The sequence below is a fragment of the Triturus cristatus genome, chromosome 5_2 (assembly GCF_964204655.1).
Source record: "Triturus cristatus chromosome 5_2, aTriCri1.1, whole genome shotgun sequence".
In the NCBI taxonomy this organism is placed as follows: Eukaryota; Metazoa; Chordata; class Amphibia; order Caudata; family Salamandridae; genus Triturus; species Triturus cristatus.
This window is the reverse complement of record NC_140588.1, coordinates 340,610,806-340,637,984: the sequence shown is the minus strand read 5'-3', so window position 1 is coordinate 340,637,984 and position 27,179 is coordinate 340,610,806. Positions and strand designations below refer to the sequence as shown.

The 27,179-nt window shown below is 44.6% G+C and overlaps 1 protein-coding gene across 3 annotated transcripts in view; it reads left to right on the top strand.

Annotated features, from left to right (window-relative positions):
- The window catches only part of WRNIP1 (WRN helicase interacting protein 1), a 320,975-nt gene that overhangs the window by 201,727 nt on the left and 92,069 nt on the right, over positions 1-27,179 (top strand). For all 3 annotated transcript variants that reach the window (XM_085607137.1, XM_085607138.1, XM_085607139.1), the window contains exon 4: positions 16,690-16,922. In XM_085607137.1, coding sequence (XP_085463263.1) covers positions 16,690-16,922 — 233 coding nt within the window. The remainder of the gene's footprint in view (positions 1-16,689; positions 16,923-27,179) is intronic.

Here is a 27,179-nt window from a genome sequence, read left to right as displayed (position 1 = left end):
ACAGACCGCACAGGGCAGGCAGGAGGAGCAGTTGCAGCACAACAGACCAGGGAGGGCAGAAGGGTGTGGCAGTACAATGGACCATGTAGGACAGGAGGAAGAGGATAGGGGCATGGCATGTGGACAGGCAGGGTGGAGGTGGCAGGGACAGGTTGCAGTCATCTGACAATGCTAGGCAGGTGGGAGGGGAGTGGCAGCTCAACAGAACACTCAGAGTAGATAGGAGTGGCAGGTCCATGGAACATGGTGGTCAAAAAGGATGGAGCAGGGGCACGCACAAAGACATCGGAGGGCAGGGGGAAGGAGAATAGGGGCAGCAAGCTAAGCACAGAGTTTAAGCAGGAGGTCAATGATGGTGCATAGAATTGGGCAATGGAGGGCAGGAGGAGTGGACCGGTACATCATACTAAATTGAGGGCAGTGGCAGCACATCAGACCATGCATGGCAGGAGGGAGGAGGCTAGTCCATGGATTCACACAACAGAGGATAGGGAGGAGGGGGATGGGGCAGCAAGCTAACTGTTCATAGAAGGTGGGTATTAGGAACTTTATTGTTTTTAAAACGTGTGTCTGTGCGAACTACTTAAAATATGAACAAGTATGCAGCATAATCTCATTTTTATTCAGGAAGAAGAGGACGTTTGTGACTGTGACTCCGGGCTCACTTGGCAGAAACACCCCCTGACCCTCCACTCCCTATCGCAAAATGTAATGCCCGTGAAAAGGGTAGGTGAACACAGTGTTATATAGAACATAGTCCTGAGAGCACGATTGAAAATGAAAACTAGATGTGTATGGTATAAACTATGCACCAAAAAGTGTGATATAAGATGAACCGGGCGTGAAATATAATATGCAATACATTGTGCGCAATTACAGATTCATTGGAGAGCGCGAGATAGCACAGGCACTAGCGCGTGCTATGCGATATGCGCCTTGGAGTGTAATATGCACAGGGCAGTGTTGTGTAACCTAACTAGTCTCTAAAGTTGTAATATAAAATATGTGCTGGGGAGTGTAACGTTGCATATGCACTGTGACAAAGATATAGATCCCAGATTGTAATATGTATGGCATAGCACTGTGCGTTATAACATAGGCATCGAGGAAGGCACGTTAGATGGGGCAATATAACCCGTGCGAAGACAAGTGTGGCATGACATATTCACGGGGTGGTGTTACAGTGCACATGGGCTAGAGAGTGTCATAGCATATGCACTAGCTAGTGGAATACAACACAGAGGTGTGTGGCACTCAGCAGGCAATGGTGGGTGTAACACAGCATTGGGCTCTGCCAGGAGCGCGCTGTGACTCTCAAGTGATGTTCGTCCCCTTTCCAGAGAGTAAAATAAAAAGTATTACACATCCGGTAGTGGATGTGTGTTTTATTAACCGTGAGGGGGGTTTCTTGCATAGTTTTGGTCGAATTTTTGTCGAATCCCCTTTGAATGGCTTGGTGTGCATGTGTATTAAATGTGCCCGTCAATAGCTACCCATGTTTGTATAAATAAACGACAAGGGTGTCTACCGGGATTAGGCACGGTAGGGCATCAGACTTGTCAGAGCTTCACTAGTGGTGTAAATACATTCCACATGGATTCATTGTATGCATAGTCGCCTTTTAATGAATATCACGAAAATCGTCATGGTGATAGGTACGTACGGTTTGTCCAGCATGTCCTAGGTGTGTCTATAAATATATATTTTTTAAAAATAATAAACAGTGGCCGGCCCTGGGGATTGGGGTCAAAAAAATATAATTAGGAGACAGGCCCTGGTGGATGGGGTCATCAGGGCCAATAAATTAGAATAAGAAGGGGAACCACACAGCCCCCCTTCTTAAAAAAATTAAAATAAATAAAAGACTTGCATCGTGCCGGAGGCCACGCCCCCTCCTTGCAGCACTCTGCAAACGCGCCCCCTGGCGAATTGTAAGTTGGGGAATTAATTCCTCTTCAATACTGAGGGTCCCTGAGGGCCAACTAGCCCAACAGGCATCTCCAGTATGCGCCAGGGAGCTGCGCTGCAGACAGGTGTTCTGAGGCCAAGCCCCTTTTTACACCTCTCTGCAACGCAGCTCTGTGGCGCTTACTGGTGGTACCTAGTGGTCTAGTTTGACCCTAGGGACCCTTAGGATTCAAGGGGACTTATTCTCTCAACTTAGAACAGCCACAGGGCGCGTTTACACAGTGGTGAAGGGAGGGGACGGGGCCTGAGGTGACGTGCGCAAGCACGCACTATGGCACGTTTTAAATTGGGAATATAATTTCCCTTCAATACTGAGGGCCCCTGGGGGCTAACTAGCCCACCAAGTGCTTCCAGTAAGCGCCACTGAGCTGCATTGCAGAGAGGTGGTCCAGGCCGTGCCACTTTTTACACCTCTCTGCAACGCAGCTCTGTGGCACTTACTGGAGGTACCTAGTGGGCTAGTTGGACCCTATGGACCCTCAGGATTCAAGGGGACTTAATCTCCCAACTAAAAACGGACACAGGGCGTGTTTACACAGCGGTGAAGGGAAGGGACGGGGCCTGAGTTAACATGTGCAAAAACACCCTGTGGCCTGTTTTAAGAGGTAGTTTTAATCCCTCTGCCCTATTATATACTAGGGGCTTACAGAGGAGGTAATGCTAATCACAGGGGGACCCCAACGCATAATGTTCCCTAGTGTATGTAGGTGTTTTCACTGTATTTTAAGTGTCTTTTAACATAGCACTGGCTCTAGGACTGGTTAGTCAGACTCAGTTACCACCAGTATCCGTCTGAAAAAGTTGAGGGTACAGGATGATTTTGCAACAAGGCTTCTTTCTGCTCTTCTTTTTGTTCTTTCTGCACGTTATCCTTCTTCCTGCACTTTATTTCGTCTTTGAGGACTTCTGTTGCTTCTTTCTGCACTTCTTTTTTTTCTTTCTGTGCATTTTTTCTTCTTTCTTCACATGTCCTATCTCTGTAGGCATAGTTAGAAATTAGCATTTAAAAATCCTTTGAAATTCACAGAAAAAAACATAGGTTTCAGGCACGTTATAGTTAGGAATTAGCATTTAAAAAACCTCAGAAATTCACTGAAAAAAACATAGGTTTCAGGGGTGTTATAGTTAGCTGGACTTTTCACTTGTACAAAACCATTGAAATTCCCCCGTTATAGTTTGTTCAGCTAACTATAACTCGCGCGCCCGCAATTCACTGCTGATGACGTCACATATTACATCACTCATGACATGGTCAGTGACATCACTCATGACATCACTGATGACATCATCCTTGTGATAGAGTGGCAGACCTCCTCTCACCCTAATATAACCTTTGATACACACATTCAAAAATAGAGACTCAAATTTTCAAAACAATGGACATACCAATACCAGTTACAACAACCTCTTCAGTAATTCTAAGATCCACATACACATCCACTCATTCACCAACAGTCCTATACAGTCACTCATACATGTACTCACTCATCATATGTACTCGTACACCTATACATCCTGTTACAGAATGCCACTCATCCATAGAGTTACTCACACACATAGTCACTCATGCTAATAAAGAATCAAACATACATTTACTTGCATATACAGTTATACACACACCACCACACTTACTTCTACGGACACTTACACATACTTAGTCTTTTAAACAATCACTTATAGAAACACATACTTATTCATACAGGAAATCTTTCAATCTCTCACTCTCACATATACTCACTTATATACACCAATAGTCACATATACTAGTTTAAAACATATGTAGATACTCATAAAGACACTATTGAGACAGTCATTCACTCACTAACACACCCATACACACACTCATCCACCCATACAGTCCTGCACACATGTTGTCTTCAACACATACAAACAGTGAGTCACTCATTCATGCACCTATGCACTACGTAATACCCCCCACCGAACCATGCAGACACTCAGACTGATACTCAAAAAACCAACTAATAACCTATATAGACACCCATGTAGCTACTCACCAACCCACGCAGCCACTTATACACAATGTGAGAGACTGATACAGATATTTACATATTTAAACATTACTCACTAAGCCATGTATTCACTATGATACACTTAATCAGTCAGTTACACAATACATTTTTCAAAAACAAATCATCCATTTAGACACTTATATACCCATTTATTCTTCCATCGACCTTGAGATATACATATATAAAACATATTTAATTTTCAGAAAAACACACATTCACTGGATGATGTCATCAGTGATGTCATTTGAGATGTCATCATTGATGTCATGAGTGATGTCACTGACCATGTCATGAGTGATGTAATATGTGACGTCATCAGCAGTGCATTGCGGGCGCGCGAGTTATAGTTAGCTGAACAAACTATAACGGGGGAATTTCAATGGTTTTGTACAAGTGAAAAGTCCAGCTAACTATAACACCCCTGAAACCTATGTTTTTTCAGTGAATTTATATATATAGATAGAGAGAGATATATATTGTGATAGCAGCTTGACTAGTTAGGGAACTGTTGCTGGTAGCGAGTTGTCATAGCGGCAACTGCACAATATTTGGTTAAACATTTTCTTTGCCCCTTTACATGGTAGAAAGTTGCTAACATTGTGAACCTTCTGTGGTTGCGTTTTTTATGGTCTGGCCCGACAGCGCAGCTGTCACCATACAGTTATAGGAGAATCACCTGGAGAGGGGCTTTGGCTCCGCCCACATGTTGGGAGCCAGGAGTACATGTTTTGTTCGGGCATAAGTTGTGTACTTCCACAAAAAAAGAGCTTGCCTTCCACACAGCTTCGACCACTTTGTTTACTTACCCAGCTTTTCGAACTTGACCTTTCAGAGACACACACATGCCATTGTATTTATGTTATTAAAGTGTCTTAGATAACTAGATCATTTATGTTCTTCTTTAGCAGCAGTACAGATGGAAGGAGGGCACTGAGCAACATACATGGATTTTTAGGTCAGCTTGCCAATGCAGTCATAGGCCAGAACGATTGGAGCTGCCAATGATTGTTGGTGTTTGCTAGGACTGGCTGCCACTAACAAAGTGTTGCCCCAAACGCTTTCACTGGAATTTTCACCTGCATGCATTCCCTAAACTTACAATACCGAGCCCGCACCGTCCCTGCATTATTCTGTAATCTTTAAAAAAACACAGATGTCCACGCGACGCACTGGAGCCGTCCGCCATTGCCAGTCTTCACCCCCCTCTGCTCTGCAGCTGCTGTGTGTTCAGATCTGGTATTTATTGCACTCCTCTGGGGTTTCATATGATACACTTTAGATTAACAGATTGCCATGCTTGTGTGTTAGTCCTTTAAAAACAAGCATTGAAAATGCAATAGGTTGCATCTTTGATTAAGTTAAAGCCATTTGCTTTGCTAATGGTATTGTATTCGAGCTTTGCATTATTTAGTGTATATTTGTGATATGTGCATATATTTGCTCTCCCCTTGCCCCTTTTGTCTGCCTTATGCTATTGTAATCCTCACTATACGAAATTAACACATATACTATTCTATTCATTCACCTCCCAAATCTGAAACACTGCTCCTTTCCTACTTAAGCTATGCTTTAAACTACCACACAGCTAACAAAACAATTCTAACTACATACAACTACAACATATCACAAATATACACTAAATAATGCAAAGCTAGAATACAATACCATTAGCAAAGCAAATGGCTTTAACTTAATCAAAGGCGAGACCTATTGCATCTTCATGCTAGCATAACACGGTATATTAAACGAGTATGGATGTTGTTAATGCTGCACCGATTGTTAACTAAGGGGGAGGGAGGTAGTTACACTTTTAATATTATAGCTCACTGGAAGTGCAAGATATAAGTCGCAAGTTATAACCAGTGAAAGAAAACTAGGTTCACGCTAGTGGCACAGTATGCCTAGTATAGCTAGCCTGTGTGTGGGTGTAAATCGAGGGTTGGTGATTATATTTTTATGGATATAGATTGGTGTAATGAGCCCAAGTTCGCCTCCCATTAAGTACTCTACCCGATAATAAACACAGCTCTCTTTGACCACCACAGTATATAGGTTCCTTAATTACACAAAACCTTGACGTTCACACCGATTTTCCCCCTAGTTGGTAAATGTGCAGCTGCTGTTAAAGTAGCAATGACTCGACTACAAGTAACTGACTTCCATGCCACTTTCGACAAAGCTCAATAACAACCAGTTTAGAGGTCTCCAAAGTGCAGTGAGGCCACTGCAACAAAAAAAAAATATATCAAACTAAATTACTGGCCCTCTGTACAGTGCCCCTTAAGGCAACAGTACAGTACCATATAAGTCTCTGAAGTGACTGCATCTCTGTGCTGGTTATAGGTTTAAAATAGTGTAACCAAAATAATGCACCTTTAAGGAGTAGAGCACCCTGCATTTCCCAACAGAATACAAACACAGCCTTTTGTGTAGTGTCAGAAACCTTCCCTCGGAATAAGGTGCCACCCACCATGGAGTAACAATGTATTGGCACCATACATTGCAAAACACAGTCCTGAGTTTACAGTGCTCTTTATAGTCATTGTGCATGTACACCTGCAAGTGTCGTTTAGCCTCCCACAAGGAACAGAGCCCAACAAGTGCATGGCATCATACAGGCCAGCACCCGTGTGCACCCCAGTAGACTCCTCGCTGTCCCTTCTGTCACATGCTCCTCGCCACCACTTTACTTAAGAGTATTCACACGTCGAGTCTAATGTCGAACTTATCTACAGAATTTACACTCCACCAGTGCATCACACATTGCATTTCAGAATATAGTGTGTACATGGCTTATTAATGTTCACTTAGGAACCACCACCTTTAACAGTGTCCGCTGAACTCAGCTATGCTTGAGTGTGCAACCAACAGAGTCCTTTACACCTTCTCGCAATAGTGCCACACCGTACCTTAAGAGTCCCAGCTAACACCCCAGGACGTACCTGCGTAGAAGCGGATGAGGCAGGCGATGTCGGGCTCCAGTCCCTCGTCCTGCAGCCGCCTTATCTGGCTAGGGCGGGCAGCTCCCCTCTGGAGGCAGGATCCGGGCACAGCTCTTCCGAGGACAAGGAGATGCTACCCCCTGCGCGGCCCACTGACGGCAGCAAGCACCGCACCGTGGTGCTGAGGGTGCAGAGCATAGGTAGCGGGGGCACAGATGCTGGGGGCCAGGTGGACACGTGCAAGCACCCCCGAGCTTGCTCCACCTGCACCCACTCCCGATCGTCCGGCTGCAGCGCCGCGGATGCAGAGGTATAGGGCAGGTTGCGACCGCGGGAGCCTTCGGAAGGCGTGCCCGGCTCCCGCTGCAGTCGCCGCTGCCTCTGAAGCAAGGAAGAACCACCATCGGGCTGCAGCAATAGCAGAGGTCGGAACGGGCTGCCCGGATCGCCCTCGGTACTTCCTGGCTCACGCACCATGGATGGCCCGCACACACTGCCTCCGTCACGGAGTTCTACGTATGCGTCCCCGGCATCTTCGCCCCTCCCCGACCCGAGGCCACTATCGCAGCTGTCTCCAGCGCATTCCGCGCACAGCTCCTCCCCCTCCCTGCCGTGCGACGGTCTCATGAATATTTAATCAAGAGAATAAAAATAAAAATTAATAAGGCACTAACTCTACGGCTTCTACGTATTCATACCCCGTGTTATAAAGAGGCGGGACGGCGCCTTTGCAGAATCAGCTGTCGGCAAAAAATGAGAATGTCACGTTCGTCCTCAAAATACCGTCGCCGCATGCCGAGCCCAAAAAAAACGTCCCCAGTGTGTCACGCCGCCAGTGAAACATCCAGTCTTCGCTTGCACATCTTCTGTCCGTCCGCGTGCACGCATTGGAATCTGTATTGATTCGAAAAGGCCCTCGCATGGCGAGAGCAGCGCATGCGCGCTGCTGACGCCAGGCGAGGCCTAAAAATGTTAGAGTACCTTTAACAGTTTCCTGTAACTGTGATAAAAGACTTTATGTATTTCTGCATTGAGGTCACACAAAAACCTTGGCTTTGACATTGGAAACACATTGCACTAAGTGTTTGATTGGTATGGTAATTGTTTTTGGGGGGTTATTTTGTATCCTGCTTGAACAAGTATAAATAATACAGTACTTCTCTTTATACCAAAAGTGGCTTGTTGTGTTCTAATTTCCAAATTTGTTATTTTACTTATTACTTGTATAAGACTGTTCAGTCCGTTGACTACCTCATTATTTTGTAAATGATCCAGGTGTGAACGGCTGTTGCCTAGTATTTGACAGATGGGTTAAAGCAGACCTGAGACTTGGATGGAGGGTTGTAATGGAATGCAGAAAGAGGGGTGGGGGCACACACTGCGCAGCATGTCTTTACACCCCCACGGACAGTGAGGGATAGGCATGGGCAGTGGAGGAGCCCAGATCAGCAGCGTGTATATGAGTGTCCACGGACAGTAAGGCACAGGCACGGATTGTAAAGGGGTGGAGGCCACCGATCAGCAGCATGTCCGCCCCACGGATAGTGTAGGAGCCCAGATCAGCGGCATGTCTTTACGCCCCACGAACAGTAAGGTACAGACACGGGCTATGTAGGAGCAGAGTGCACACACCATCAGCATGTCTTTCAACACCCACCGATAGTAAAGACACCCACGAGGGGGACTCCCACCCACACAGAGACAGTGAGGGGCCCCACTGAAAGCACAGGTGCAGAGGCTTACAGCGCATCCTCATAGCACCGCGGACCTGGCTGTGCTCCAGCTCTGCCCTAGATTCCTGCTCCAGCGCACACGCCTGCACACCGAGCGCAAGGGAGGTGCGCGGCATATTAATGCAAAGTCGGTTCAGCACTACCGCAGCACTGCACCTCTCCCTGCAGCCCTGGGCGTGCTGCCTGGCCACGGGCCTGGCCCGCATGTTTTACCGCAACACAACCGAGGCTACGTGACAGCTGTAAAGTGTGGGACTGCGGAGCCCTGGTCCCGCTGGCACTGCTCCTCTCGATGCGCAGGAGCTGAGGCACCCAGACCCGAGTGACGGGGATACCAGCACCCTTCGCAGCCCCCGCCGTCCTTTGCATCCACCTCCTTCGGCCGAGCGGCAGACCTGCTGCATGCACCAATCTCTGCGGGAGACAAGGGCATTCCCGCCACGGGGGCTGCGGACGAGCGAGCATCGGTAGCGCTTGGACGGAGCAGACTATGAGGTAGGCGTACGGCGGCCTTGTGGCCTGGTGCTCTCATGGGTCCGCAAAAACAGGTAAAAGCCCAAGGAGCAAGACACAAGTCAGTAAAATGCACACAACCCCCTCACTCCACCCCTTACAGGATACCTTTGTTCTTCGAAAGCTCTGTCGGTTCGGCTGCTCCTGCAGGGGTCGGTTTACGTGTAATTTCTGTCGGAGTGTAATTTCCCTGCCTGAGGCAGTGCAAAGGAATTGGGTAATGTGTGGAAATTGATGGGTAATGAATCGTAACATTTGATATTTAAGTGTCAAGAAGCAAACTAGATGCAATTCACCAAGTAGACGTCCAGTGCTTTAGCATTGATTGAGTGCCCATAAAACCCTTAACCAACTCCCACTGTATACTTCCTGAACAGCAACAGGCGAGTAAGGGCTAGAGGTGTTCAAGGGTGGTGGGAGGAATCCAGGATTGAGCTGCCTTACCACAGCATCATGTGCTTCATGTGACCAGACAAGAAGTGAAGTTAGAATGCTGGCATGATTTGTATCAAAATTGGCATTAGAGGGGTTGGACTTCCAGCACCCCACCCTTGTCCAGTATATTCGACTTGCTGAGCGGATTCTTCAGCTATAGATTGCTGCTGCTTTCCTTGTCCTGAAGAGGCCAAAAGGAATTGATTGGCTGAAACGCGACCGCATCGACATTTTTGGTTTCACAGAGGGCCCCTAAAAAATTGGAATGTGTTGGGACTTAAGAACTTTGCATTGCCTTTGAATTGGTGGAGATATTGTTTTCCATATGCAATGTATATGTCCTCTGGGATGTCCACACTATTGAAAGGTGGATCCATAATCAAAAAATCTGTTGTTTGGACAGTAGTGTAGTTTTGTTTTATGTACATAGGTTTTGTTTTGTAAAATATGTCTTTTGTATATGCTCACAAAAAATGAAAAATGAGATGTGAATTTATACACATATGAAAGGATAATTAAAAGTGTCCATTTCCAAAAACATTGCTTTATTTGTTCCTCCATACCATTTTCTCAACTGGCTGGTTGACTAGATCAGGTCCTCCGGAAGCTCTGTGCATACCAGCAGTCCGTTTACCAGCAGACTGGAGACTAAGTACAAAAGAGAAAATCCAAGGCAACCTGGCATACTTCTTTTACGAACCGAGGATTTTGAATGACATTCCCCATCCATTATAACCATCCCAACCCCACTCCAACTTAGGAAAGAGCTTATATAGCCTCTGTGAAGAACACCAAATCACAAGGAATTAACAGTCCACTTTCAGAACCCAGCTTCCACTCTAATCTGTTTTTTTATACATTGTATTTCAGATTCAACAAACAAGTACAATCTGATATGAACAGTACTAGTGAGCATGCACAAACAAATCACACAAATGTGGCTCAACAAAGGTCTGTTATTGTTACCCAGAAGAGGCAATCTTAGGCATATGACAATGCAAAGGTAGAGTCCAAATGTAGGCATATCAGTCCATACAGATCATAAAAATGCATTGAAAGGAAAAGAGTTCATAGAAGAACCAAAAAAGATATTCAGTCTCACCCTCAGCAGGCCTCCCTGCTTCATTACGGAAAAGATAAGACCTATAAGGTCCCCAAATATCCGGAAATCTGGAAGTCATGGGCCGCAGCAAGGCGCATGTTTCTACAGAATCATTGCAATTCGGCATATCGTGTAACCAGTCAGAGCCCAATTCGTAGCCACTCTTCGTTTGGCTAAGAGGAGGGCCATCACAGTCCAGCAGATCACACCCTGTAGGATATCCTTCACATAGACTAACAATGTGACCCACAGATTTGGCCCCAGCAAGTTCTATGTCCGGTCATCCATGACCCGGAGAACCTCCTGTCAGTATTTAGAGATATGAGGACATTCCCATGTAAAGTGGAGAAATCCCACTTTGTCCTGTCTTTATTGGAGACCACTATGAGGAATAGACGTGTCTGACTTGCGCTGTCGCTGTGGGGTGCTGTAGGTCCGGTGAAGATACTTACAATGCAATAGCTTGGGTCTATAATTCATAGAGATTATACCAGTTTGTGTACAACAATGTCCATTGGGCCTTGGTCAGTGGCTCGCCCAGCTCTGCTTCCCAACCCACTCTGGCCGCACCAGACTGACCCGGTCTACAGTTTGGTACCATCCGGTGGCATCAGCCGAGGTAATGAGCTTCAATAACGGGGGAAAGGCAATCACTCCACTCAGTGGTTGACTGTATCATTGCCTTTGACCTGTTAGGCCTCCGCTGTCTTTCAGGTAGATGTGAGCCGAATCCCTAGAGATACAAATTCCTCAGACTTTTGGTTGCTACTAACTGCGCTCATTTGATGTATCTCCAGGAAACGTTTTAGACCTATTCCTTTTTCTACATTGGCAGATGATGCAAAGTTTTGCGGAGATTTGTCAAGCGGGTGCACAGAAAAAGGGGGTCCTAAAGCATGTTTTGACACCAATGCTGTGATTCATGGCTTCTTTAAAATGTAAATGTGGGTTTCTCCATAATAAAAATATAAACTATCGGAACTATAGCATGATTCAAACCCACATGAATTCACAGGAATCAACAGTTTGATGTGAGGAAAATCAGTGTTTGGCAAGACTGAAACAATAAGTATAGTTTGAGGAAAAACGATTGGACACCAATGTAACAAAGTAAATAAAAAAAAAGACCAAAATCATATAGAGCACAAACCTATTGGATGTGTACACTTCTAAAAATACAGGGCTATTGCAAATTGATGGTTCTCTATTAGACAACCATACATTTATGAAGAAGTGTTACGAGGGATTTACTGCACTTGCCACATAATTTGCAACATTTGCAGATTTCACCCAAAATTTTGTTTCTTGATGAAATGGATGAAAATAATAATGCCAGATATTATGGCTCACAATTAAGCTTTTATGTTCCATAATTTGGCTCTCAATGCCATATAATCCTAGCAGCGCTGACAATGGGCTGTGCTGGGTGGTTTGGAGACTATCCTTATGATAATAAAATCTGTATTTCACAGGCAGCCGTAAAATGTTCCATATTTCAGAGTTCCTTTTGATATATGGAATTTTCTACCACTGCATTTTTGCACTAAAAGATCCCAAAACATGTAATACATATATTTTGATAAGGTGAGGATTAGCGATTTGGGGGTCTTGAACATGTTTTACCTGATGTCAAATTGATTCAGAAAGCCCATCAGTGTTACTTTCTGTGGAGGATGTTATACTTGAAGGAGACTCCCACTGCCTTTCACTGCACTGTCAAGTATTCCACTGATAGATACAGAGCGTGCCTATCTTCTTTCCCCATGCTCCCACCTGCTTCCAGTTGATGTGGGGGTGGAGTAAGAGGGAGCAGGTGCCCATCCAGTCTCCGCATGGATCTTGATGCTACTGTTACATCACATCTGCCACCTTCAGGTTTCCATATCCAAATAGATTGATAATGGAATTATCTACTATAAGTTTTGAGTGTGGTTCAGATGAATGCTTGTCTGAAAAGACTCAATCACCCATTCAAGCTCGCTTACGGTTTACAATGCCAACTACTGGTTTAGCTTTCAGCCTTACTTGGTGAAGTCAGGCCAGAGCCAGGATGGGCCTTTGCTAGCACAAGTCACCAGAAACAGTAGTTTTTTTAGGTCTTGCCTGGCGAACGCAGTGCATGCGCTGCTTTCGCCTTGGCGGGACTCTATTGTTGTCGGTTTCGTCCGGAAGGGAGACAAACCATGTGTGCGCACGGACAGTCGATTTGCACGCGCATGGCGTCTCCTTTCTCTGGCTTCATTCAATGCCGCTCGCACGTGTGCACATCTCCTGTCTCCTATTCGCTGTGCCTGTGCGGACAGGAGATGTGCACACGGAGACAGCTTGTACTTCTATCCTTCGACTGGACGCTAGAGTCATCACGGAGTGGTATGGTAAAAAAATTATTATATGGCTTACCGCAATCTGCTCTAGTGGGCATAACGCGTTCAGGTACGGTAACTGGGGCAGAGAGCACTACATACAGTGGCGGCTGGTGACATTTGAAATTGGTGAAGGCGTAAAATACTTCCTTCTGTAAGTGCACTGAGGGGTTAATTCCACAAAATGAAACTCCACCAATTCCGTCCACTCCTACTGTACATACCAGTTGCCTTTTTTCCTTCAGGGCTGTATTAATTTTCACCTGATTTTTACTTAACATGATTTGCGTTGATAAGAAATTATGATGGTCGCTGTGCACGGTTGCATCCCTCCGATGTATATAGCTATCAAGCAGGCTTGACTATTCTTATACCTTTCTGATAGGTGTATCCCGCACCTGCCATCTGCATACTTGATTTGTCTTTTGTGCAAGTTACTGGCATGCTGTGTAGGACTTTTAGTGCTTTCTGGGGATTTTGGCTATGCTTGTTGAAGAATTCTGAGAGGTGCCCGATTTTGGAGAACAGTACCGCCCATGTGGAAACGTGGCAAGACAATACGGGCGGCTCTAGTGCCTAGGCCGGCTCTCATTTCATCTCACATCATCATGATCATTCGCTGCAGCGCCTACCAGGGAACAAGTTAAACCAGATCTGATGTGCAAAGAGGTGCTGTGGGATGAACTTTGAGCCACTCGGCTGGCTCTTCCATTATATACACTTACTGCAGTGGTAGAAGCGATTAGTTACAACAGATCTCATGTGCTGCCATGACCCAGCTCTTAACATCATGTACATTTGCAGCAGAAAACACCAGGGAGCAGTAATACATTAAACCAAACCTCATGTTCTGGGAGGATTTAAGACAGGCTTCTGGCCACTAAAGTGATTTTCAGCATCATTTACAACAACATGGGGCAGTAATGGATTAAACCAGACCTCATGCCGTGCAAGGCAGGAGGGGAGGTGATGGGCTTCAGTCAGCAAGGCCAGGTCTTGACATCATGCACAGCCCACTGCCTAGAACAGGCACCAGGGGACAGGGATGAGTTAAACTATTAGACCTGATGTGCTGTGAGGAGCTCTTGAGCGGGCTTCAGGGTGCTAGGCTGACACACATCAATATGCACAGCAGCGGGTACCATGGAGCAACAGATATCATGTCCGCCCAAGACTGTAAAATGGCCTTCAGGCCGCGGAATCGGTGGACAGCAGCGGACACCAGGGACCCACAATGGGTCAAACCAGGTTTGACGACGTGCTGCAAGATGATTTACAGGGGCTTTAATGCATCATGCTGGCGCTTAGCAACATGCACACGCAGCAGCAATGGGGTAAAAAACACCTGATGGGCTGTTCCTGCCCTGTCTAATCCGTTCACCACACTCTGAGACTGGAGGACCCTGGGGTGGAGGATAGGGTGAGGCTGGTGGGGGCTCTTCTCATAGTAGCATGGACTGGAGGGGCTTTCGGGGTGACAGATTAAGTTGGACCCCTACTTTTTTAGGTCAAGCCTAGCGGCAGCGCGCATGTGCTACTCGCTCTGCGAGGCATGCTATAGCAGAGTATGCACTGGAAGCCCCTCACACTCTCCGCCCATATTTTTAATTGGCTTGTGTTATTGTCCTTCGTAAACGCTGGCTTCCGATTCATTCTGAGGCTTGTTAGACCCTCATTGGTACTGCCTTGTCTCCATTTGTTACCGCACATAAGGACGACCTTTTACTGGGCTCTTAACACGGTCTGCCTTATCTTGTGGGTGAGCACTATTTTTGTTATTGATGGGGACAATGGCAGCCGCTTGTTTGTATTTTCCATGTGGCACACTGCAAATACAAGAAAGCTGTCGTCAAAACAACAAGGGCGCAAAACATTGACTTTGGCAATGGTGGCTACTTGTTTGCATTTGCAGCGATTCATGCGCGCTTTCACCTAAAAGAATAGCTGCCGTCTCTCACAGCACTCTCCTCAAAGTGTAAGCGCGCATGACGCGCTGCAAATACAAGCAAGCGGCCGCCAATGCCGGTGTTCAAACTTAGGCCACGTTTCTATTTTGCAGATGTTTCTTATTTTTTCATGACTTATGTAGCAAGGATTTGTAGAGATCAAAAGGTTTTGGAACCATTGGAAACTGCTGAGGTAACACAAGTGTAAAACTACATTGATTGCGCCAATGCTTTCAGCCATGGCCTCCTTAGAATTTCCTGGTGGACATGGGATAAAGGTTATTGATGTTGCCACCTTTTCCGGGTCTCAACTGAGCTGTGGGGGTGGAGGAGAGGCGGGTTCTTAAAAGCCACACGCTGTGCCTGGTCGGGTCTCTTAAAAATCCAAGACAAGCAGGGAAGGAGCAGGTCCTGGAGCACCACCTTCGGCCGCTTTCTCCTGCACTCATCTTGATCCTCCCATGGAAGCTTGGAGACCGAAAGAAGCAGGGATTGTGGCTGTGTCTCTGTTGGTCGCACAGTTCCACTGTGGCATGTGGTGCTTTTTGCTCATCTCGCAGCATAAAAGCGGTGGCGCTCAGGAAGGTGGCAGGAAGTGAGGTATAATAAAATAATATATAATAATAAAATAATATAATAAAAATTTTAAAAGACCCAGGAACATTTTCTAATTTGATTAACTATAACTATATAAATGAAATAAATCGTGATTTCAAGCCAACCACGCTAGGACTGCATTTTTTATTTAAAAGATTGAGCTGCATCTTTCCTGCGAATGTTATTAGCCTTCCATTTTTTTTCCCTGTAAGAATAAAAAAACACACTTGTGCTTTACTTGAATCAGTGCAAGCACTTGCATCTTTGACCTGTCTGTATAAAGACGTGTTTCACTGTTTGTAATGATTGTGTGCTAGAAAAAAGGGAGGGCGTCCTAATCCCTTAGACGGCTGTCATCTTGTATTAGAGACCCATTAATAGTTCAGATAAAATGCTTTCTGAAATAACCCACACATATGATGATGTTGCCACCTTTTCAGGGTCGCAATTACGTGAGATTGAGCTATTGGCATTGCAAATGACAATTCCTTTTATTTATGTTTTAAAAACGAAAATAAAAATAAAAGGCATTGCAATTTACAATGCCAATAGCATAAACTCGCGCAAATGCGAGACCTATTGCATTGCAAATGCTTGTTCAAGTTTGAAATCCCGCCGAAAATGGGAATGGTTTCTCTCTCGCAGCTGAAAGTAGTAAAATCGGATTTCGTGCACTCTGCCCGAATTTTTTAAAGCCTGCCGTCCTGTCCTATTCTATTTATTTAAATAATAGTCTTTCAGTTTTTGAAGCTGAAGTGTTATTTTGCAAACTGTATTTTCTGCGACGAGCAGTCATTTTTTTAAACCCTCTGAGACATTTTGCGTGTGTTGGTCGTCAATATCTTACTACTTTGCAGTTGATTAAAATTACACTTTCACCCTTTTGACCTACAGCTCTCTAATAAAATGTTACTTTTTAGATGCCTTAATGGCTTCTAGAAGAACAGCCGAAAATAGAATTTGTGAGCCACAGGGTCAGGTGACTTTCATTGGGATCACCTTGGATATTAAGAGCAAGGCCACACGGAATAACCTGGTTTTTGTTGTCATGTAATTGCAGGATGCCGGTGTACATTGAAGAGAAAGCTTTGAGCACCTTGGCGCACCTATGTGATGGCGACGCGAGAACTGGACTTAATGGTCTTCAGTTGGCGGTTCAGGCCCGACTGGCAGCAGGGAAACAGTCGTATTCGTATTCTGGCGCTAAAACGTCTCCTAAAACTGGGGTTGTCATAATGGAAGACCATGTGAAGGAAGGACTGCAGCGGTCCCACATTTTGTATGACCGAGCAGGTGAGAGTCTAAAATTACATTCATACAAGGGGATAGCTGTGAAGCAAGGTTATCCCTCTTCTATACTTAGCTGCACCTTGGAATAATTAATCCTTAGATATTCTATTTCTGAACAAATATGCCACTGCAAGCATATGGTATATTTAAAAAAAGAAATACTGTAATCCACTATCCTAATTCGTGAGGCAGTATTTAATGCAGAAAGTATTTGGAGTGTTCGCCTGTGCTACAGGCAGCCAGCCAGCAGTTTCATTAATGGAGCCCTCTAGTGAATGATGTTTATGTTGCTGTGATATTGCTTGATTGTTACTTTAAGAATTAGTGTGCACATGCAGTGTTCTCAGTGCGTGTAAGTTCTTGTTTGCGCTTGTACTTTGCCCGAGCACCATATGTATATATTTGAAAGTGTTTACTTTGGATTTCCCCACGAGCACTTCTACTGCGGTTAGCTTGTTTCCCGTTACTTCCTCAGTAACCTGTTGGGATCTGAGCTGGCCGCACATGGAGCGTTGTGGGTCTGAAAACATTATTTTTCACATTATAGAATGTCCATTGCTAGTGATTGTAGGACATGTACCTTTTCTGCACAGTCCTCCCATTTGATCGGTAGTGTTGTGTTCAGTATTTTAGGAATTTTGTGTGAGACAAGAAGTTTGTTTGGAGAACAGACCTTAAACCATGGGTCGTTATGTTACGGGGGTTCCATTATAAGATGGAATGTGTTGCAGGTGCTAAGAAATTTGTGGTTGATTGCTTTTCCAGGTTACCTTTGAAGGAGTGCAAATCTATTCATGAGATGAAGGATTATTTAGAAAAAGTATATGCTGTGAGCTCAGTTGGTAGTGCCATGAAAGGAGCTTTGTCCAAAGAGGAATGATTGGAAGCATTCGTTGACGATAAGGAAATTTAGGTGGTTGGGAGATTTGTCACTAGTTCCTCTCCTGATAATATATATTGGAGGCCTTAGTACCTTATAAGTTAGTTCTGAGGAGCTGTATGCTGTTCATGGCATTGTCGTGGTGTGGGCAATTGGTTGGTCATTTGAGTATTCATGGTATTGTCTTGAATGTGGCTCATGAGGGACTTATTGCTGTACATGCCATGAAGCGCGCGCATAGTGAGAGAACCTGTAGTAGATTTGGCAGTGGAATGTTACGTTTGAGATTGTTGTATGTGGGTCCCCAGCGACAAATCCCAAGTGACCCATCCTTCTCCTGTCACTCCCATTGTAGCCAGTAGCTCACAATGGCAGAAGGTAGCTTTTTACATTTCAGGGCCTTTTGGGGTTTTGGGCAGTACACCAAAATGATGTACTTGTTTTGATTTCATTGCTTATCTAAATAGCCTGAAATTACATTTGTGGAGCATGTACATTTCAGTGTAGTCATGGATTTCTTAAAAGGGCAATTTGTAAGGGAAGGTTATCCAGAATAACGTGTGACTGATAATGGCATTCAGTTGGTATCTAAAGACATAAGAGCATTTCTGTAATTTGCTGGTATTAAGCAGATGAGAACATCTTTTTACCATCCTCGCTGTAATGGTTCATTGAAGAGAGTTAATCCGGTCATTAAGGATCAGTTACAGTTAGCATTAGTTAATGGTTTGGATTGGAAGTCCATGGTCGGTGACTTGCTTGGGCCTCGAACTATTCCTCATATCAGTACATGGGGTCCCCTTCACCTTTCTGAGAGGAAGAGATGCTGGATCTAAATTTAATAAAGAGTGGATGTACAGGAAGACTGTTGATGTGAGATCTGTTGTACAAAAAAATATAGTACTGTTGATGATCAGTACAAAAAAATGTCTGTCAGTGTTTGAGATTGGGTAAAAATAAAAAACAGGTCACATCCGCAAAGATTAATATTTATTTTCTGCATCTATTCAACTGAAGGATCATGTGGCTGTGCAGAGAGAGAAAATGGGGTGTACACCGGGAAGAATGTGAATTATGATTTGGAGAAAGACAATTGTCAAAGCAGGTCTTCTAGTAGAGTGAGCACAAGTCCTGTAAAGTATAAGGATTATGCAATATAGTAGATAGTTGCTTCTAGCGGATTTCCATCTTGTAGCATATATATGAACACTGCATTTGTATTGCTGTTCTATTTAGCTTACATTTTATGCCATACTGTGTTTTACATTTTTCTGTACATAGGGTCACATGCAAAGTTGTATTTATTTGACTCTTTTCGTTGTTGTTTTATTGTGATATTGCAGGCAGTTTATTCAGTATTCTGTGACGGAAAAGGGGTGTGAAGGGTTAAGGGTAAAATAGATTGTTGTGATTACTTCCCTGTGTGGAACATTGTGCAAAGGTGAGTTCTAGTGTTGACTTAACTGGAAGTTTGTCCTATTCAAGGACCTTATCTTTAAAGGTGGACACTAGCGGTTAGCATTCACAGTCCATCATAACAGAGCTTACAGCAATCGATACTCTGGTAGTTAGACTCAAGGTAGCAGTCCATAAACAAATCTAACAAGTAAAAAATCAAAGGGAATTAAATGGGCAGAACCAATTTCTCACCCCTACTCTTCCACCTCCATCAGAAATCAGCATAGTGCAAAACAGCCGGGGTCCTGCTCTAGTACGTATGGTTGATTACAAATCTGATTCTTACAGAAGCCACATCTTTAAGAAACCACTTTCGTGAATTCTCCTTAAGAGTTACTAAAAGAAGGGTGAGCAGATTGGAAGATTCTAAAACAGCTCCAAGTCAACAAACACGTGTGCCAGAGTATTCAACAGATTAAATGCTTGAACACAGATCTAGAAAACAGGAATTGAAGGAGTAGCATAAGGATCCTGTGCTTTAAGGAAGACTGAAAAGGGAGACACATCTCACCTTTCCACAACCTTGTGACCAACCTTACCTCTGTGCCAGGAGTGGACATTCATTTTACCACATTTCTACCTTAGTTTTCAGGTGATTGTGTTAACCTAAATCCCATTCAGCTGCTTGATGTATTCCGATAGGTCTCCAAGTCCAGGTACACCCAATATCCCTAGCGAGCATGCTAATCAACCCAATATTTCCCTAAGAGGGGCTAGCATGGAATTTGTCAAGATTTTGACAGAATATGATCTCCTCACTGCCAGCAGATCCAAGGTACATGTTATCTATCTTAAGTACCCAGAAATACTTTGCTGAATTTTATTTTCAACTGTATTAAAGTTATTAATTTGAATTATTCCAGTATTCAGTGGCATCAGTTCCAAAGCCCTGCCTGTTTGGCACTGAAGACTCCAGCTCATAATTAAAAGATTATTAAATCTTTTTACAGATTAACTTTGTGCAGATGATCCAAATGTAAGTTTTCATTTGTGTCATTTACACATTTGGAGTTTTAAACATGAATAGGGCTACAATTTTTATTTTAAAATATCTTAAACAGTATTAAGCTGTTTAGAAACGGTATACATGTGGAATGTTTAAAACTGTTCATACTTAAACAAGCTTTAATTTGTTTGAAACCAATTTAAACAAGGACCATTTTTAAGATTAGGTAAGCATCAGACACATTTTTGCTCTTGTGATATTTGGACAGTAAAATATTCCCATCTTTACATCTTATCTTCAGCACTGAAGGCAGCTATTCACTTAAACCCCCACAGCAAGAGATTTGTTGGAACAAAGATGTGTTTCTATAAAACAACCCCACAAATCATAATAGGGTGGGAACACCTTAGGTACTTGGCTGTATATACCCTGAATTTTTTTTAATGGGTTGCTGCTTATATCTTGGCTTGCAGAAATTTACCTTAAAGTTGCATTCTTCAGAGAATTCTGCAAATATTTAAAGTAGATTGCTTGTGTAACCTTGGGTTATGGCTGTTAGCACTGCAAATCTAAATCTCAGAATTATTTCATATTCTACAATTCACATTTCCACACTATTAAGGAATAATGGCAGGAGAATTTTTTTTTTATTTAAAGAATGGTTTCTGATCCCAAAAGGCTATTATTTATAGAAATGGAAGTTTGAGATATACATTTCTGAGGATACATGTGAGTCAGAGAGAAACACTTTCTAAAGGGAAGCTTATGTGGTGACATTGGCAAATGAACTGGTTAAAGATGAGTTAAAGAAACACGAAGGTAATGATAACGGCGGAATGAAACTAGAGGTATATGATGCATTTAAAAATTTATTTTTCCTAGAATTCAAATTCTAAATCGCTAACCAATGTAAACCTCTTGCATGACTTATGACGGATAGAAAATAGATAAAGAACACCAGCTTCTAATTGTGCTAGGTGATGATGTTTACCAGGTAGTGATATTGTCTGTCGGCAATGATAGACTCTAAGAAAGGAAACTGTTAAGATGTAGGCTCTGCAATAGTGTTTGAATACTCTAACAAGTCGAGCTTTAGTAAGAGAAATTGTAGCGAAGAATGTGTAGAGATGAGTGGCCTTGTGGTTGTAGTAGCATAATTAAAGAGACCTCTATTACAACTGGGTCTGCAGGGTAATAGGAGTAATAGAATGAATATATATATATATATATATATATATATATATATATATATATATATATATATATATATATATATATATATATATATTTGGTTTTATTTATTTATTTTTAAATGTTCTTCAAATGTCATTTGATTGAAGCATACTGGGTGCTTAGTGGGTGTTAAATTATGAATTTGAAATCGGATTTCTTCATCTGGACTGCTCTGTCCTCCTAACTATTTTTTTTTTCTCAAACTCCCTTGTAACCATGTTGGTGTACTGAAAGCAGCCTTTTAAACCAGAAGTACCTGCTTGGTAGGCTTTCAGGCTGGGTGACAGTCATGGGTTTCAGACCCCCAAATCCTTTTTTTGGTTCAAATCAAGGTTTGTGATATTGGCTTGTCAATTAATGAATTTAATTATATTTCTACTACCCTAGCGGGCACCCAGTAAGGAACATGTCAGTCGTTAAGGCTCTCCAAATGAGTTCCCTAAAACAGGTTTGCTTTAGATCTGATACATTTTTAGATGAGAAGCCTATCCTTCTAAGCTATAACTCCTTTGAGTCTTTGAACTCCGGAGAGCAGATCTGAGAGGAAGGTGTGCTTTGCTCGGATCATCAGGGTTTGCTGTCCTCATTATTAGTATGAAGCCTGGGTCCACGGAGAGTAACAGTTTTTTTGGTTTTAGGAGCATGAGAGGGTTTGAACCCTCTACTGCTTACATTTTGTCTTGCCCAAGTGAACTATTAGCATGATGGCGATAGCCAAGGAAAAGGAATTTGGATTGTCTGTAAGTGTGCTGTGGTACTTCTTCTGCAAACAGATTTTGGAATGGGGTAAATCATTGGGAAGTACCAAACACGTACCCTTTTATTTCTGACTACCATTTACTGCATATTGTAAACACACATTTTGCATGGATTTGAGCAATTGTGCATTAGGATGGATTTAAAAACCTGCCTAGGTATTTCCTATTATGCCTGTTTTCCATGAGTGTTTTTTCTGCACCCATTTACCCTCATTTAAATAGTTGAAGTTATAGCAAGTTTTCTTTAATGTGTATGGCTGCAGGGCCAAGTTCAGATTTAACTCCTGCTAAATGTGTGGGATGAGTCACAAATGCTAAACACTTGTACAGCGACACAAGTGTAGGGAAAGAGAGATTGGTAATGGAGCAGTTTAAGCTCCAAGGATTATGTTTGTCCCTGTTAGAATTTCACACTTGTGGGAATGTCCTTTTGCTTCTGTAATACACAACTGATCATTGAGCACGTATAAAGTGCATAAAGCATATCCTGCTAAAAGTGTGCTTACAAATGGAACTGTTACTGGAACCTGTAGGGTTATAGTTACTTGAACAAGAGAGTGGACACATCATAGTTGAAGGGCCATGGTCTGGGTCCCAAGGTTTATTTCTGGGTTCAGAAAGTGGAGTGACAGCTGTTAAGAGGTGTTTGCGTGCTATGGATAGATTCAGCTGGCAGGTAGTTATAGTTGTGCAGTTGAGTCAGGGCTTCAGTTAAAGCTTTTCAATAGTGAGGCCATTTTACAAATCTCTTTAAGGGTTTCATTGTTGAGTGGATCACAGAGCAATGTATGCATCCTGCATGAACACAAGAAAAGAATGTTGAAACATCCTTGGCCTATCCAGGTACTAACTTCAACTATTAATCACTAATGCATTCTTTCAAATCTTAAGGGGTGTTTTTGTGTTGTTTTGCATCCGATAGACTTCCAGCTGCAGATTCCTTACCTTAAATGTATCCCCAAGAATCAGACAGGATCCAGAAAATGTTTGTAAACAGTACCCCTGCGCACCGGTAGGTGGCGTCGATCAGTGGCATCATCCATGCCGGAAGAGACGTGTGTGATGCCTATATAGGTGACATCCCAGCTTGCTGATTTCAGTTCTTTTCTTTCCATGCCAGTCAGCGCAGATCCGGAGAGAACTTCCCCTTAGAAATTTTTTGACTTAACTTTTTTTGACTTTTGTCAAAGTGTTTTTTTAAATGATCTCCTGGTGTGGCAGGGTTGTGTTCCTGGAAGGCTGGCTTCAAGCTATGAGGTGCCTGTGATGGACCCGCATCTTGTATGCCTTTGATGCATTGAGTGTGAGGACGTTCCGAAGGCCTGCTCCGATTGCCATGAACCCGAAGGCCTTGAGGGAGCGTCCCCTCAAGCTCCTGGCAGCTAGATGTGCGACTCCGCGATGATTTCGATCCCGGTTGAGAGGACGGTCCTGGGAGCAGTCACGGAGAATGAATTCTTTGTCACACTTTAAGTCGTCGGGCTAAACAGGTAAGTCCCATCGTAAAACGGAAGAGCAAGAAGTTGAAGAGTTCTTTGACTTTACCTCTTCCGTCAAGATGAGAAAGTGTCTGCATTCGAGGCATGGCTCGGCGGTTGAGCCAGCGCATGCGTCGGCTCTGTACTTCCCTGAGTTTCCGGAAGTGCCTGCGACCCACCCGCTCAATTTTAAGAGTTGTATGTGGCCATGTGCCTCATATTTGAGCGGTCCGCTCCTGTCGGTGCACTTTCAGGTGTGTGTGTGTGTGTCCGTGTGTGTGTGTCCGTGTGTGTGTCCGTGTGTCCGTCCCGTGTGTGTGGCCGTGGCCCCTGCTGGATCCACGCTGTCTGCTCCCACCTCAGCCCCAGACAGATTTGTACCAGCGCCAGTCATGCCACTTCAACCTTCCCTGATTTCAGTCCCGATGCCGACGCTCCCAGCACCCACCGGCAGCACCATCCCTATACTGATCTCTGACTCTGATACATAGCCGGATGGCCGTCACTTTATGCCGGCGCCGTTTGGAGCCATGCCTTCCAGACCAGAGTCTGAGGCCTATTCCAATGGGCTAGGACTCAGGAAGATTGGGAGTCGTCGCTGGACCCTGAACAATACCAGCCCTTTGACCCTAATGCAGACTGGTGTGAGGACTTGGTGGAAGTCAGCGGACTGGACACTTCTCCACATTCTGGCATGCTTTCTCCCCCTACTGTGGCTATAAAGGAGGGAGCATCCTATGCTATGGTAGTGAGGAAGGGTGGCTGAGGTCCTGGACCTTAACCTGCCCTCTGTGGCAGTCAAGGTTAATGTCTTGACGTTGGTGCTTCAGCCAGGAGTGCCCCCTTCAGAGCCGCTTTTCCCCTTTAATGAAGCCATTGCTGACGTCCTGCTTGGGAACTGGTCCAAGCTCAGCATAGGGTCTCCTGTGAACAGAACGATTGCCTGCTGCCACCATTCGCTTTGGGGGACCCTAACCTCCTTGCGCAACACCCAACCCCTGAGAGCTTGACGGTCTAAGCCTCCACCTCCCATGGCGTTTTCCCTTCCATGCCCCTGGATAGGAAATCCAAGAGACTGGACATCTTAAGGAAGATGTTTTGCCTGGCACTGCGGTCGTTGAACAGCACGTGCCTTTTAGGCTGCTGCTCCCACGCTCTGTGGAGCATGGTTGCACAGGTTTTGTTGATGGTCCCAGAGGAGGCCCGAGCCGTCCTCTCATAGGGTGTTGCTGGCTGGAGAAATGCAGCCAAGTTTACCATACGTTGTGGACTGGACACCACCGACTCACTGGGTAGAATGGTTTCATCAACAGTGGCTGACTGCGCCACGTCTGGTTGAGGACGACCGGCTTTTCTGGAGCTGTCCAAGCGTTTCTTATGGACATGCCCTTTGATGGCTCACGTCTTTGTAGACCAGGCAGATTCAGCGCTGGAGCACTTCAAGAACAGAACTACAGCCAGGTTTTTGGGCCTTTCCATGGCCCCTCGTCACCCCAATCCCCCTTTCATTTCTTCGTGGCCACGGGGGGGGGCTTCAGGCTGTGTCTGTACATGCCCAGCCACTGCATTGTACAACTTTCACAGCTTCAGCGTGGCTGAAGATGCTGTACCCACAGATCTTGTGGGTCAGGTAACCAGCGGTCGGCCCAGCCCACCACCCTGTCTCAGCCTCTAAGCCCATATAGTCTACGCCCTTATCATGGGCACCTAGTGGGTGGCAGGATCCGCTATCACCTGCACCACTGGCGGTATATCACATCAGACCAATGGGTTTTGCAGGTTACCCAGAGGCGCTACTCCCGCTCCTTCGAGATTAGCCCTCCACCCATGCCACCTGCTTGCGACAGGCTGATGGAGGACAACCGGGAAGTGATGGCTCTCTTGGATAAGGGGGCCATAGAGAGAGTCCCAATGCCAGAGGTAGGTCATGGTTGCTATTTTCACTACTTTTCGGTGCCCTAGAAAGATGGAGGCTTTTGTCCTATCCTAGACCTGCACCCTCTCAATGTCTTCCTCAGGAAGAACAAGTTCAAAATGCTTATGCTCGCTCATGTCTTGTCTGCCCTGGACCCGGGACACATTATGGTAGTTTTGGACTTGCAGGACACATTTTTCCTCATTCTCATGCTGCCTGCCCTCAGCCGTTACCTGCGGTTCACGGTTGGCCACGAGCACTTTCAGTTTGCTGTGCACACTTTTGGCCTCACCAACTCCCCTTGTGTGTTCACCAAGGTGATGACAGTAATTGCAACTCATTTGTGGAGATCAGGAGCGCCAGTCTTCTCCCCATCTCGATGACTGGCTTTTAAAGGCAGGCTCGCACCAGCTGTCGTCTTCCCAACTCTAGACAATGGCGGACCTCTTGCATTCTCTGGGGTTCACTATCAACTTTTTCCACATCACACCTGACTCCCTCTCAGATGCTTCTTTTAGGTCGACCCTAGACCGCGCTTGCGATGTCTGTAAGATCTGTAGTATGTACTTTGGGGGCTCTGGAGCATAGCACCAGGACTTGGCTGCTTCTGCTGAAGGACTTCTTTTCTGGCAACTGCTTCTATTTAACTGACTTGATCGAAAACAACCACCAGAGGTCAGTAAAATACCAGAATCGCTTTCTGCGTAGGGACTTTCTTTTTTTATTTTTCAAGAAACTGCCTCTATTTATTTTCTTGATAGAAAATGACCAACAGCGGTCAGTAAAATACCAGAATTTACAATTCCTTGGATTCCAGGCCATAGGAATGTGTCTTCCGCTAGCATCCGTAGACAATAATATATATTTTTAATGTTGTATTTTCAGTGATACCACCACCAAAGGCCCTGGTTTTATATTAAAAATAGAGCTTTGGACAATACCATTTCCCGCTGATCTGCAGTATTTCTCTCCATGGGTTCCCGTACCCGACGTGTTCCGCAGTATGGTGCTTACTTTCTCTCTGCCCCGTATCTAATGCTAGTACTCAGCCTCTGTGTGCCACCTTCTGCCATTTCCGTTGTGTTTAGGGCTGTGGCGTAAGGCAAAATTATGCCCCGCACTCCCTCGCTGAATGTGATGAGCGGAGTCTCTCATACATCACAGATGTATGTTGGCCTTGGATGATTGGGGCCCTTATAAAGGGATGGGGGCCCGCTGAATTCTCCAATTCTCTACCACCTGCTATCACATTCAATACCCCCATAGCTTCACATGGGCTGACCAAAGGCCACGCAATCTGATGTTATTTCTCATCTCATACATTTTTTATGCCTTCTTACGGCGAGAGACCGTGGCAATTTCCAAAAATTATAAATCAAATCTCCTCCTGAAACCATGTAACCACAAACCTCGTGGCATACAAATTTCGATTACCAAGTTGTGCCTGTGTTCAACTGTACATCATGTGACAGGGTGTTCCTACAAGCTCCAGACTGCTTAAAATTGCTAGGAATACTGAATATCAGATATGAACTCTCGCCGCTGACACGTGGTGTTCTGGAGCTGGAGATCATGGGTTCAACTCCCACCAA